The 15,649-nt window shown below is 36.6% G+C and overlaps 1 protein-coding gene across 1 annotated transcript in view; it reads left to right on the forward strand.

The window, feature by feature from the left end:
* The window catches only part of LOC144369713 (3',5'-cyclic-AMP phosphodiesterase 4D-like), a 233,125-nt gene extending 219,823 nt beyond the window's left edge, over positions 1-13,302 (forward strand). Inside the window, 6 exon segments of the mRNA XM_078029833.1 lie at positions 414-578; positions 1,650-1,749; positions 9,687-9,841; positions 10,702-10,824; positions 11,319-11,501; positions 12,055-13,302. Coding sequence (XP_077885959.1) covers positions 414-578; positions 1,650-1,749; positions 9,687-9,841; positions 10,702-10,824; positions 11,319-11,501; positions 12,055-12,468 — 1,140 coding nt within the window. The 3' untranslated portion in view covers positions 12,469-13,302.
* The last annotated feature ends 2,347 nt before the right edge of the window (positions 13,303-15,649 follow it).

A 15,649-nucleotide genomic window follows, 5' to 3' on the forward strand; every position in this document is an offset into this window, starting at 1 on the left:
CAATGGTGCTCCAGTGCTGGTGCCTCCATGGTCATGGTATACTGAAGCTTTTATAGTAGGTAGTACATTTCTGAGACATTAGGTTTGGATAAAGCAGTATTGTCCTCCAGAAGGACAACTCAACTCTGATATTGTCCCATAAGTTCCTAGATCTTCCCAAATATTTCCATGTCTCTCACTGCACATGGGAAAGTGCTATTTCTGTTTCTGAGTCATCTGTAGGAAGCCCTGGTGGTTTTGTGTGTGTGTGTGTGTGTGTCTGTGTGTGTGTGTGTCTGTGTGTGTGTGTGTGTGTGTGTGTGTGTGTGTGTGTGTGCGCAAGGGGGGTTGTTTGTTTGTTCTAACATTCTGTGTGAAACATTTTTTAAAAAAATATAAAGACAAAAATGTTACAAGGATATCTTCTCATACAGGAACGGGATTTGTTAAAAACATTTAAAATTCCAGTAGACACTCTAATTACATACCTTATGACCCTTGAAGACCATTACCATGCTGATGTGGCCTATCATAACAACATCCATGCTGCAGATGTTGTCCAGTCCACTCATGTGCTACTGTCTACTCCTGCTTTGGAGGTAAATCTGTTTTTAAAAATGTTAAGAACACTAACTTGCCATTCATGAGTGTCTTAAACTTTCAAACTGAGGAATTTGTGATGCATATAGTAATTGGCTTTATTGGAAATATGTTGACTTATAGGGGATAAATGTTGTGGTTAATAAAGCAGTTGCAGCTTTGATGAATTTGTCTGTAAAAGTGGATCAGAGATTTAGGGATTCATCTGCTTATATTTCTTCTTTTGAAATGATCCAGTGGATATGTCATAATGCACATCTGGACTTTTGTTTGTTTTCTGGAAATTCATTTTGATGACTTTTTAAGTTAGAGTTCAAAGAATTATTAATTTATAAAATGTAAACAGTGAATGCATTGATATTTTCCATAGAATTTATTAGGAAAAAATACTTTAATTTTTTTTTTAAATTCTAAGATGTTATTCTGCTAAGTGTTTACTAAAGCAATTTGATTTCCTTAATCATTTTTGGGAAAGATTCTCTTTTTGGATATAGTTTGCATTGTTCTCAGTATGAAATTATGTTAATACCTCATCATTCAGATGAGTGGTTTTCAACTGTAGATGATTTCTTGCCCCTTTCCCCCCTCCCCTCAGCTTCTAGTGACACTTGGAATGCCTGGAGAAATTTTTGGTTGTATCACATTTTTGTTTATATATGTTACTGGCATGTCATGGTCAAGCCAAGAATTCTTCTAAGTATCTATAATGTACCAGTACAGGACATCATCACACATAGTGTGACCTGACACAAAATGTGAACAGTGCTGAGGTCGAGAAATCCTGATTTGGATCCAAGAAAATAATTTCCCATGTCTTATTAAGACACTTTTTTTTTCTATTTTTTAAAAAGGTATGATGATCCGCAGATATAATGAAGTTGAAATATTTTCTTCCAGAATTATGCTTAGAAAGTTTATAGGTACCTCATTAGCTAAAAGTCTATTCAAAATACATGGTGATTTGAAGGTTTGTTTTCCATCTAAATTCTAGGAAGTCATTTGTCATTTTATTAACACTTTTTATTCATATCCTTATAGAATAGTAATATTGATATTATCTGATTTTCCAGGCTGTGTTTACAGATTTGGAGATTCTTGCAGCAATTTTTGCTAGTGCAATACAGGATGTAGATCATCCTGGTGTGTCAAATCAATTTCTGATCAATACAAGTAAGTAAAGTTCAGTGATTTTTTTCAGAGCAAATTTTTCTGAGGATCTGTGTAAATTTTTTTTCAGGTCTATAAAGTTCTTTGGAGATGTGTAAATATGTGTTTTAATGATAGTGTATGTTAATATAATTTATCTCTGAAAATTATCATTACATCCCAAGAGGCATTATGATGTTTGAAAATATGTGTTTAGGACTTCTCTGAAAATAATATGTTGCTATTTCACTAAATAGGGATAATAAGGAGAATCAAAAGTAAAAATGGGAAGAGACATTTAGGTAGCTATGCTGCCTTTAAAGGTTAAAAAAAAAGCAAAGGTAGGTGAAAGTGAGTGCTAGTAGACCTTTACTTTATGTAGATCATCATTTCATCCCTTCAAAAGCTGTACCTCACCTTTCCCCACCCTCAGCAGGCCCAACCCTCTTCTTTTCTTTTTAAATCTTGTAATGAGGGTGACAGGAACTTCTCTCTTAATTTGATATTTTAATCATTAAGTCTTTTTCTCCTCAGTGGTAACCTCTCAAATCTGTATAACAAGTCATTGCTGAATTTGGAAATATAAGGATGGTAGGACTGTTCAATGTGGACATCTCTGAGAGCTACACAGCAAACCTCTGTAGGAAATGTTGAGGTGATGTTCCACCTCTTTCTTTGGAAAGAGCTTAGGTTTACAGAAGTTATTTGGTCATTGAAGTCAGTAGGTAAATTACTTAAACATTTACTGCGATTTAATTCCTTGCCACTAAAATATATTAATATTATAAATTTAATTTTATATATGAAAAAAATGCAAAGTTGTTGAAAATGTTTTTTTCATGTTAATAATCTGCCTTCTTAAAAGGGAAATCAAGATTTTTATTTTAAGATAAGAGAAATATGGATATAGGGCTATCTAGGATCAATGGCTATCCCTAGTAAGAAAACACACTAAGAAGATTTAAGTTGTGAGGTAAAGATAACCAAGAGAGATATCTGCCCAAGCCATAGTTAATTGGCCAGTTGAATATGGATACCCCCTTGTTTCTTTTCCAATCTTAGAATAAAAAAAAAAATAGACAAAAAAATTTTTTTTTGGAAAAAAAACTGCCTTTTTTTCCCTTCTGCTTGAATTTGTAGATAATAGTCTTCCTATATGTGATAACCATCTAGCCATGTACAATTCTCAATGCTTACTGTTTATTTCTTATACTTGGCTGTACTCCGATCTAAAGAGAAAAATTAAATGCAATCTTGCTTTGAGACACTTAACTCAAACTTTAGGATTATTTAAATCTATTTATCTTTCTTTTAACAACCTCTGTCCTACCTTACAGTAAAGTACACTTTAGTGATCCATATATTTAAAGGATTATAACAAGTGTCCAGAGATGTGTGGTTAGAAGCTTGGTTTAGGAACTTATTTATACAGGTTAGGTCATTTAAGCTAGCATAGCCCATCTACAGATAAATTTAATACCCATTGAAGTTTAAGAGGCACTGAAACAGATAATTTAGAGATTTGGAGGATGATTATAAATACTGAGAGAGTAGCCAGAGATGTGCACTTAAGCTCATTTTTCTGGTCACCTACTTGGGGTGAAAAGATGACAATCCTGAACCTGAAAGTTCCTTGCTACCAGTGATGCTGTGATGATCTTCTTTCTATCGAACCACAGGAACACAGGAAAGCTCACAATCCACAGAGCAGCTTAGGTTGGATTGCTAATATTTTTGATGTTAGAGTGTAATGGGACTGTGTTATTCCTGAGCAAATGAATCAGCATTGTCATTTGGTGTATGAAAGTATCCCATGGTTTATGATAGTAACAGGGCATGATCAGAATTACTGCCCTAGTAAGCTTTTCACAAGGGATCATGTGAGGTAGGTTCTTTTATTTTCCTTTGAAGAATACAGAAAGGGCTTAGTAGCTGGTAAAATAAAAAGTTTTATCTTCATAACATACAATAAAGAAATCTCTCATAACTAGTAATAAATAGCGTTGTGAAATTAACAGTATTATACATTTATTTACTTTTAGTACCAGTGATTAAAATTAGGATTGCTTAACCCCTGAGCCACATACATATCCAGTCTCTTTTTTATTTATTTATTTTTTTATTTTGAGATAGGGTCTTGCTAAGTTGTGGAGGCTGGCCTCAAATTTGCAGTCTTCCAGGCATGTGCCACTTCTCCTGACAATTTGTTTTTGATCTGCTATAAATGTCTTTTTTTTTTCCTTAACAGACTTAAGTTGGTATTTTCTCCTACATTTATGGATGAGTTGAGCATCAGTGAGTCAGACTAGCACTAGCTCTGCTCTTGGCTCAGAGCTGAAACTCCAGTCTTCCCAAAACCAAAGATTGAATCCATTCTTTATAATAAGGAACTTTAAAAAGTCCTGATTATAAGATGTATAAACCCAGAGTTGGAAAGTTATCTGCTATACTATAAAGGAGACTGTTGAGTGCAGCAAGGTAAAGGGATACCTTGGGTTATGTGGCTGATCTCAGAGGAGCACTAGGGCTCACTGGGCTGGTTCACAGTGCAGTTATGGTCCTGCTTTTCAGTTGTGATCCTGGTTCTCATGAATCATTTGATGTGTGTTACTTTGGGGTGCCAAATGATTTGACACTAATTGTGCTTGTACTCACTCTAAGCAGCTTGGGGGTTCTAAAAGCAGAGAGATCTTTCCTGCCTGGTGGAATTGGTTGAGCTTTAATGAAAACTTGGTGATATAAAGGAAAGTGACATAGAGAAATTGAAGTTCCACATGGGAAGCTCCTTAAGTCTTTTATTTTTAAGGATAATATAGGTAATTAAACCTGAAAAATGTGTACTACATCATCAAGTCTTGAATAGAACATTCTAGAATGTCATTAAAAATCTATTTAACTTCACAGCTTTATTTTCTGAAAAAAAATAAAGCACTATCAAAAGTACAAAATATACATAGCATTGCATTTTCTTTGGAAAAGTATCCTTTTTTGTTTCTATCAAAGATGGCCAAGTTGTGGGGAGAAAGACTTATTTACATTAGGTACATAATCAAAGCATATATATTTTGTCTTCTAAGAGCAGAGAAGCATCATATCATATTAAGGTGAAGTTATGTCTAAGAACCAGTGCATATACTTTTTAATTTCTCTGATGTAATTTAAAAATACAGTTCCCATAGTCATATTAGTGAATTATATAGAGAGTTTTGTTTTTCTACATAAACCTAACTAACATTTAAAAGAAGGTAAATTCATTTTTAACAAATGTGGTATAGTTGTAACTATTGAGATTATTTTATTCAATAACAATATATTTAAATTTGGTTCTGGGCACTATGAATTCAGGGTGGCCAAAATTGAGCGTTGGCTATTAGGAACCTGCATTCTGCAGGAAAAGACAGCTTATGTGAACATGTGGCATGTGATGGTGTTCAGGGCAGTGGAAACAGTGCAGGCTTGTGGCACAGAAAGAGGAGTTGAGGGAGTGAGCAAGCAGCTTTAACCCTTGGACTTCAGCACCAATATTAAGTTAAAACCACCACTTCCTCTCCCCATTTCAAGGACAAATATTATGTTCAGAAGTCCTTTTGAAGACTTTTGCTCTTGTCTTTTGTAACTTAGAGTCACAGTGTAGCCTGCTGTCATTTTCAAGCTCTGGGTTCAACATAGTGAAGCGGTAGTAACAGTGAGAGGTAGTTCTTACTCGTGGTATCCATACCCAGTCTTCACCCCAGTCCTAAGCGTGCCAGCCCAACCTCCTGTTGTAGGCTTGGATCCACCACACGGATGTTCTTACCTTCACATTAAGGCCCAATCTTCTCTTGCTCCTGTGCCTTTTAAACAGGCTCTTACTGTTGAAAAAATTGTTTCCAGTTTCCCTTCTTAGACTGAGCTGATGAAATGAGGTTTCCGCAGTTTGCGGAGGAAACTCCTGGGGGATTACTAGAAGCCCCCACATTTCTGTTAGTTACTGGCATATAATCCTCCCAGGAATTTGGTAGGGGTTGTTCTTACTTTACAAATGAGAACAAAGGAAGAGAGTTGGGGTGCTGATTTCACAGCCAGGTCTGTTGGATTTCTAAGCTCAGGATCATTTAACCTCAAACCCTGATACAATGAATATGCACTTAGTTTACTCTTAAAAGTGTTTTTCATCAAGAAGATATAAGCAGAGGTATATATGGAATGGATCTGCAGTTGTACTAAAGCACAAGAATGCCCTTCAGGGGCCTATGGTCTGAGGATGGGAGAGTAAATTTTATTTACAACTTAACCAGGCTTAGGCATGCCCAGGAGCTGGCCAAAAATGATTTGGGGTGAATCTGTGAGAATGTTTTCAGAAGACATAAGCATTTGAATCAGCAAATTAAGTAAAGGTTATGGTCATCATTGTGAGTGGACATCATCCAAGCCACTGGGGACTGAACAGAGTAGACGATATGGAAAAAGGCAAATTCCTGTTTTCAGTTTGAGCTGGGATATCATTCTCTCCTGCTCTCAGATATCCATGCCACTGCTTTTGGGGCGTTCAAACGTGAGCTGGGACTTCCATCAATTACTTTCTCCACTCCTTCCATTCCCTCCCCATTCATTCCCTAACTCAGATCTTCAGACTGAATCGCAACCCTAGCTAGCTCTCTTGCTTCTCCAGATCCTGGGACTTATTGGCATCCATAATCACCTGAGCCAGTTCCTAATAAGCACATTGAAATATCTATATCTCTTTATCCGACTGGTTCTTTTTCTCTGGATAACCCATAATAGATATTTTTTAATTAAGAATGTAGAGGAAGAAAGTTTCAAGGATGACTTTTCTGAATTAATTATGGGGTTTCTGGAATTGGCTTTTTAATCTGATTAAGTTTGAAGACAGCAGTGCTGTTTCCAGTAAGAGAAAAAGCACTGATAGTCTGTGGGGAGAACTGTTCATATATAAATTATCTGCCTTGGGTACTCCCAATCAACCACTTACATTTGAAGCAAGGAGCGAAGTGATTCTGCATATGATACTCTCACACATTTTTAGGAAACCCAGGAATGTAACAACATTGATTGGTTACTCCTGATGTCAGTGAATCAAGTGGTGGAGTAAAGGGATGAGCTTGAGGATTGGAATTCCCAGATCAAGCACCACCATCAGTGGACTAAGTGCTTCTAGGTGTGCCAGCCCTCTCCTCTGTAGCTGCAGGGCTGAAATTGCTGGAAATAAAAGGCAGAACATTCTCCTGTTATTGACTAAATACAATGTAAAATGAGCTCCCAGCTTCCCAGGATGTCTACTGGAAAATTGAGGACATTGCTTAGGAAATAAATCCAAATAAAATTCAAGGGCCTTCTGCCTTAGTGAAATTTCTAAGGATCCAGTGGTATGGGGCATGGTAAGATATCTCTTCTAAGAAGAGGGTAAATTGTTACATCTGGCTCCTCCTACAACTATGAAGAAGGCACAATGCCTCGTACCAGTTAGGATTTCGGAGGAAACTTACTTGTTTGGGTGTGTTATTCTGGCCGGCCGAGTGATCTAAAAATCTGCTGGTTTTGTGTGGTGGCACAGAATAAGAGAAGGTTCTGCAGAAGTGCAGGCTGCTGTGCAGGTTACTCTGCCACTTGAGCCATATATTCAGCAGATTCAGTAGTTGTGCCATGATTCACTTAGAGCTGCCAAAGGCTGCCCACCCTCTAGAAGCAACTGGCTTGATTAGAATGGTGGAATGGCCTTTTTGAAGCCTCGGTTGCAGCACCAGCCAGGTGGCAATACCTTTCAGGCCTGGGACAAAGTGTTCCAGAAGGCCATATGTAATCAAAACCAGTGTTCAGTATCTAATGCTACTTCTCCCATAACCAAGAGTCACAAGTCCAGAAATCAAAGATGGACATGGAAGTAGCACTATTCACTATTACCTCTAGTTACCCCACAGGCAAAATTTGTTTTCTCTTCTGGCAACATTATGCTCTGTGGCCCATAGGTCTTAATTCCATAGGGAGGAATGACTAGGAAGCATGACAATAATTCACTGACCTAGAAGGAATTCCCCTTTGGATTCCTTATGTCTCCAAATGAAGAAGAGACCAAGAAAGGAGTTACAGTGTTAACTGTGAGGACTGATGTGGACTGTCAAGGGGAAACTGGGTTATTACTCCACAGTGTAGGTAGGGAAGAATGTGTGTGCGGAATACAGGAAATTTCTTATGGTATCTCTTACATTACTATGCCATTGTGAGTTAGGTCAATGGGAAACTACAACAACCCAATCCAGGTGGAAATACTAATGGCCCTTCACAGGAGTGAAAATTTGGGTCAACCCAGTAGAAAAAGAGCCATGACTAGGTACTTTCTAAAGACAAAAGAGATAAAGAATGAGTAAGAGGAGAATGTGGTTATAATTACCAGCTATGAGCACAAGACCAGTTATAGAAATGAGGACTCTAATCATCATGAGTACACCTTTGTGTATGTAAATATACTTATATTGGGAAATTTTCTTTGTTTTTCCTCCTTTTCCCTCATCATGCAATATAAGATGTTTTGATTTTACATTAGTTTTAAGGTATTGTTAATTTTGCATCATAGTATTTAAGTTGTGGAATATCACAAGAAGAGTAAACATCATTCTAGAACTTTACCTCTTATGGAGAAGGGGTACTGTGTTCATAATTGTACCATGTTAGGTGGAATTGTGACCTTATTATTGTCTTTATTTGGAGACTAAATACAGCTTAAGGAAATGCATATAGGTACCAGTTTGGCAAGGGGTGAACCTTGTGATGGGTAATTTTATGTGTGGCTCAACTAGGTTGCCAACATGGCTGGTAAATATTCTTTCCCGTGTGTCTTTGAGGGTGTGTCCAGAAGGGATTAGCATTTACATCAGTAAGTTGAGTAAAGAAGATTCCCCTCACCTGTGCAGTAGGCATTACTCAGTCCATTGAGGGCCTGAATGAAACCAAAAGGTGGAGGAAAGGCAAAATCACTTTCTGTTTGAGCAATGATATCCATATTCTCCTGCCTTTGGACATCAGTGCTTCTGGTTACAAGAGAGAATTTACACCAGTCTCCCCATGCTCCAGTTCTCAGTGGTCACACTAGAACTGAATTATACCACTGGCTTTTTCTGCTTCTCCGGCTTGCAGATGATGTCCTCACTGGCTTGCATAATTGCCTGAGCCAACTCCTATCATTCAGTATTTTGTTATATTATTGAGAACATGCACTTAGTATGTGTCTGCCAAATGAAGTACATGACTTCAGTTAAGTGGTAGTACCTTCCCACCCTCTATCCCCATGCCAGTGAAGACTGAGAAATAAATTAAATGGTCTTTATGCCTTCATTAGTAGCATTATATTGAGAATGTTGTAATTTACTCTTGATGATCCAGGGTAGTTCTTACAAATGAGCATAATTAGTCTCTCTGTAATAAAATTGTGGCTTTGGATTTGTAAAGAAATGCATGGTCCCTCAATAAAATAGAGAATGCTTTATATAGTTATTAGTGTGTGCCAGGTACTGAATGGATCATGTTTATCATTTCCGGATTCACTACTAGAGTTCATGGCTCAAGACTTCTTGCTACACTTCTTGGCATTGCATGATCCTCACATAAAAGTTGTAGGGCAGAGAATCCACAATTATCAGGAATATAAGACCTTATGCTGTAGACATGTTGCTATGTTAAGAATAATTCCATATTCCGCTGAGTTTATCCTGTCTGGAGGCAGCTAAGGCCCACAGAGTGAAATGCCCCTCCACGTGTCAGTAACATTGGAGTCCACTCCTAAAGGTTCCAGTGTTATTTCTGCTCCTTCATTATTCAATGTATTTTCTTCTTGTTATTATCATGTAATGGTAAGGGTGGCAGAGAAGTTTAGGGGAAATTGCATCCTAAACCCAAAGTATCATAAAACTTTAAAAATAAGCTCTAATTAAACAGCTCTGGTGATCTTCTGCCTTTTTTCCTTTCAGACTCTGAACTTGCCTTGATGTATAATGACTCCTCTGTCTTAGAGAACCATCATTTGGCCGTGGGCTTTAAGTTGCTACAGGAAGAAAATTGTGACATTTTTCAGAATTTGACCAAAAATCAAAGACAATCTTTAAGGAAAATTGTCATTGACATTGTAAGTAGTTAACAAAAGCAAAAAAAAGCAAAAAAAAAATGTGATGAAAGTAGTCTAAAAAAATTCAAATGTGAGAATGAGAGTATTAGGTAAAAGCATGTGTATTTCCAAACTTCTATGGCCCTTTATGTTCTAGAAGCTGCATCTGTTACTGGCAGTGCTATTCTGTAATAGGTTGTCTACTTTTAACAGTTTGGATTTAAGAATAATAATAGTTGAACCTCATTATTCAGCTTTTATTTTCTGAGCTCCACATGGCAGACAGAAAAAGATGAATAAGCAAAAATAGAGGGCTTGGGCTATCACTTGAATATCCCCTGCCTTTTTCCTTCCAATTAGAGATATACATGATTTTACTATTTTCTCTATGTGTATTATTCAGAGTGATTATGAGACATAGAAAAATATCTTGTTTCTAAAAAATTACTTGCTTTGTACATAACAGAGAAAGAAATTGTTTTTCTTGGATAAGCAGAAAATTAACCAGAATATTATTTATGAAGTGGTCTGTGAGCAACCTTAAATCACTCATTGTAGTCCAATAACCACTTTCTAATCCAGGGAATGAAAAAACTTTAAAATGTGTGATGATATCTTATCCTCAGAGATACCATCATGTTTTCACCAGGAAAGTGGTGGTCAGTGCCTGATGTTTCTGCATAGTGTACATAATTAGCTAGGTTTCCAAGAGTCGTTAGCAAAGGGAAAAGATTGTGCCCCTAGAAGGATTCATTTCCATATACTGCCATTAGAAGTCATAGTAGTTTTCCTTCCTTTTCACATTCTGGAAAAAAAAAGTTTTCATATGCAAATTCTGACTTTTCCCTTTGGACTTAATAAAATATTCTTTATCTTCTAAGGTACTTGCAACAGACATGTCAAAACACATGAATCTACTGGTTGATTTGAAAACTATGGTTGAAACTAAGAAAGTGACAAGTTCTGGGGTTCTTCTTCTTGATAACTATTCTGACAGGATCCAGGTAAATCATTATTTGATTTTGTGTTGTGGGGTTTGTGTGTGTTTGTGTACACATGCACATGTGTCTGTGTATTCTGCTTTGATAAAATTCATTTCTCCCATCTTATACTTTCAGTAACTATAGGCAGGATTTTTACTCACACTCTCATCCTAAGAATTAACCAGGTAGAAACTTACTGTTCTTTTTAGTTGCCCATATATTTAAAAAACAAAAACATCTAAAACCTCCCAAAAACCATCCACATAAGGAGGCCTGAATTTCATTAACCACACTCATAAACAGCTTCTCCTATGATACTTAGATGCAGTAGAAGTGGCATAATTTGGAACTATTTATACAAGTGTGAACCACACACAGACACATCTTGGTTGAGCTGTTTGAAATAAATCTTACACTACGTGTATTTTTAAGTGTCACAGTCATCCAACTTGAATTTCTAGTTTGAAAAAAAAATGGAGCAAGTGCTGAGTAGAGAATTCCTCTGTCTACTTTAGGTCCTTCAGAACATGGTGCACTGTGCAGACCTGAGCAACCTCACAAAGCCTTTCCAACTGTACCGTCAGTGGACAGACCGGATAATGGAGGAGTTCTTCCACCAAGGAGACCGAGAGAGGGTGTGTGGCATGGAGATAAGTCCCATGTGTGACAAGCACAATGCATCTGTGGAAAAATCACAGGTAATGCATGACACAGAAAGCCTTCCAAGAGAAGAAAGATGCAGCTAGCATTTGTTTACTCATAGTGTTTTATTGGGCTTTTAAAATTATTTGTTTTTGACAGAATCAGTTTCACCTTACCACTTATGATATAGAAAACCTGCAATTGTAGAACTTAGATTTACATAGCCATGCTTCTACTGGTGTGGCATTCTGTTCATTCATTATAACCATGTTCATGTACATAGAGTATTTGTTTATTTCAGTTATCTAGATTCACATTTTATTCTAAAATAAGTTCCAGACCCCATATCCTGCCATGTAAATAACTGAAAATGTTTTTGCATTGTGAACATATTCTTGAACTACTAATCATTCTAGAGGCTAGAAACTTTCACCAGCTAGAAACAACACTTTTATATGGTCTCTTATCTCAAATAATGACTATTTCACCAAACTAAGGTTAGTAGTATTCTGATTGCTATTATATTTGTGGGCCATGATCTACTTAATCTTTTTAATGGTATCTTAGTCCAATGGGACTGCTCATATTGGATTTCTTTTTTTTAACTAGGTGGGCTTCATAGACTATATTGTTCATCCTCTCTGGGAGACATGGGCAGACCTTGTACATCCTGATGCCCAGGATATTTTGGACACTTTGGAGGACAATCGTGAATGGTACCAGAGCACGATCCCTCAGAGCCCCTTTTCTGCACCTGATGACCAAGAAGAGGGCCGGCAGAGTCAAACGGAGAAATTCCAGTTTTAACTAACTTTAGAGGAAGATGGTGAGTCAGACACCGAAAAGGACAGTGGAAGTCAAGTCAAAGAAGACACTAGCTGCAGTGACTCCAAGACTCTGTGTACTCAAGACTTGGAGTCTACTGAAATTCCCCTTGATGAACAGGTGGAAGAGGAGGCAGTAGGAGAAGAGAAAAGCCAGCCAGAAGCTCCTGTAATAGATGATTGTTCTCCTGACACATAATAGTACAGAGACTGCCACGCCTTTTTTTTTTAAGTAGAAAATTGTTTCCAAAGTGCATGTCACGTGCCACAACCATGGTCACACCTCACTCTCATCTGCCAGGAAGTTTGTTGAACAAAACTGACCTTGAATACTCAGTCTGGCACTCAGGAATATCGTAACCAGTTTCTTCACCTCCATGTCATCAGAGCAAGGGGGATATCTTCGAAAACGTTTTAACAGAATTTCAGCTTGGGAGAGCTGACAAAGCAGATAAAATCAACTCCAAAATGTTTTCAAGGGAGAGTGGCTCATCAGGCAGCCCAGTAGTAGATTGGATTTGGGGTTTCTTTTATTTGTTTGCAATATTTTTTGGAAGAAAGAAGGGATTATATGGATGGAGTGAACTTAGTGGATGGAGCAACAAAAATGTCACAAATAGGACACAGCATGAGTCTGTTTCCAGGAGTAGGATGAGCCACAGAAATTGCATAATTTTCTAATTTCAAGTCTTCCTGATACATGACTGAATAGTGTAGTTCAGTGAGCTGCATTCACCTCTACATTTTGTATGATATGTTAAATAGATTTTTTGTAGAGCTTACTTTTATTATTAAATGTATTGAGGTATTATATTTAAAAAACTATGTTCAGAACTTCATCTGCCACTGGTTATTATTTTTTTCTAAGGAGTAACATGCAAGTTTTCAGTACAAATCTGTGCTACACTGGATAAATCTAATTTACAAATTTTACTTGCACCTTATAGTTCATAGAAATTAACTGATTTGTAGTGATTCATTGTTTTATATACCAACAACTTCCATATTTTAAAACAAAAAAAAAAACTTTATGTTGCTGGAAACCCTTTTTGTAAGTCTTCGTTTGCTTTTTAGATCACTCTTTCTAGATAAGCAGAGTTGCTCTCCATCAATGTTTTTCTTCACAGTGTGCAAAGTGAATATTTGTTCTGTAATACTTTGATGTGTGTTATATCAAATGTGTCTTAAGTCTCATAGAAACTCAATCATCAGTTGGTGTTGTCTGAAGCAAATGGGAGATATATAAACACCCAGTAGCTAAAATGGTCTGTCTTCTTTACATATTTTCCTACTTAGTGTCTTCTGATGACTTTTTGCTCTGTCAAGAGACATACATTTCATAACTGCATGTCCTTCTAATAACCCACACATTGTGTGCTCATTTTTATTGTTATTGCCAGTTATAGTAAGAAAAAATTTTCCCTCTTGTGCTGCTTTATTATTTGATGTGCGTTTGAACTTCTGTCCATGTTCACTAGATGGGGTCTTATCAAATCTATTATCTCCATTCTGATGGATGAAAAGAAACAGGTAGTCAAGTTAGGGTTAGCACTCATTTTCTACCATGAGAGTTGTATGTCATGACTAGCTTTCACTCTGAGGTTATAGAGAAAAGTGTACAGCTAACTATACAGATTTTAAGAATAGTAACTGAATATATTATCAAACACCAGTACAACTAAGTTCTCTTTGGCTTTTATGATTTTGCCATGCAATTAAGAACTATGTGAGGAGTATCCTTGAGCAGTTGTCTTAAGATGTTGCAGCTACTCATTCTTAATGGATAGTCATGTAACATGTAGGCACTGCTTTACCAGTTTTCATTGATCCATAATTATGTCTTGAAGGAGGGAACTACTTTCCTTAAACATGCTGAAGAAGAAGCAGTTGATGATGGTACTAGCACCAGAGGGTATGATATAGTTTAAAGTATTGGATTGGTAAAAAGATTCTACCTAAATAAAAAAATAGAGATTACTCTTGGCTGATTTTAGCTCCTGGAACTGTATTTTAATATTAAAGATGAATTCCCAGTATCTTCTGCTGATAGCAGCTAGACTCGTGAAGCATCTGTTTAGTCTGACCTTTCTTCCCAGTTCTTAAAAAAATGGTTTACCTTTTCTCTGAAGAGTTTGGAGCTCACATAATCCACTTTCACATTGATATTCAAAAATTAAGATAGAGACTAAAAGAGAGATCTGACTAAACAGAAAATACATGAAACATTAAGAAAAATTACAATCCTAAAAACATTCACATTTGGAACTTCTCATGGAGCCATCTGGGGACTGCAGAACAAAGTTATCAGCCAGGAAAATAATCCAGGCTGAAGATAGTCCCTGTTTTAATTTCCTGAGATCCAAGTGATGCTTACAGCCTTTGATAGAAAAAGTATGTCTCTGATCTTTTAGATAGTACAGAAGAGGAATCAACTAATTATTGCATTTCCACCCTTTTGCCCTTGTAAAGATAGACAGGTATCTTGCACATAGAGGTCTATGTTTGACCAATTAGTTTCACAAGAATATTTGAGAACTTAATCCTGTTTTAATTTTATTTTCCCTATGAGAGGCCTAAAAGGAAAAGCAAAATGTCTAGTTTATTCCTCTTTCCAAATCACTCTCATTCCTTCCTTTTTCTCCCTTCACTTGGCATTTCCCTCTCAGAGTGCCTAGAATATTAATAATGGAAAAAATAAACAGCAATATGTAAAAAAAATCCAGACCTGAAAGGGTTTTTAACTGCACTAATAGAGGCTTTCCCCCACAGTTTTCTGCTTTTTAATGGTCCCATGTTATTAAGATACCCACCAATGGACAATCAAATTGTAACAAAGGCATAATATCCAAGAGTTAGAGACTAATGCACTGTACAATCTGTTTGTCCTCTCCCTTCTCTCTCTCCCTCCCTCCTGTATGCCCCACCCCCCATTCCTTCTCTCCAAAGTGTGCTTCAGAAATACTGCTTTAAAAAGAAGGTTTTACAAGTGGCTTTACATTTCCTAAAACACCATAAGAAAATGCAATATCTGGATACTGTATGGGGAAAAAATTATGTCCAAGTTTGCATAAAACGAGTACATTTCAGCTTGCAAGTTACTGAACACAATAATGCTGTTTTAATTTTGTTTTCTTTTGTATCAGTTAAAATTCACAAGAAAATAATGTAGATAGAACAAATTACAGATGAGGAAAGAAAAAACTTGAATGAAATGGATTTTACAGAAAGCTTTATGATAATTTTTGAATGCATATTTATTTTTTGTGCCATGCATTTTTTTCTCACCAAATGACCTTACCTGTAATACAGTCTTGTTTGTCTGTTTACAACCATGTATTTATTGCAATGTAAATACTGTAATGTTAATTGTAAATTATCAG

Source organism: Ictidomys tridecemlineatus, chromosome 13 (assembly GCF_052094955.1).
Source record: "Ictidomys tridecemlineatus isolate mIctTri1 chromosome 13, mIctTri1.hap1, whole genome shotgun sequence".
NCBI lineage: Eukaryota > Metazoa > Chordata > Mammalia > Rodentia > Sciuridae > Ictidomys > Ictidomys tridecemlineatus.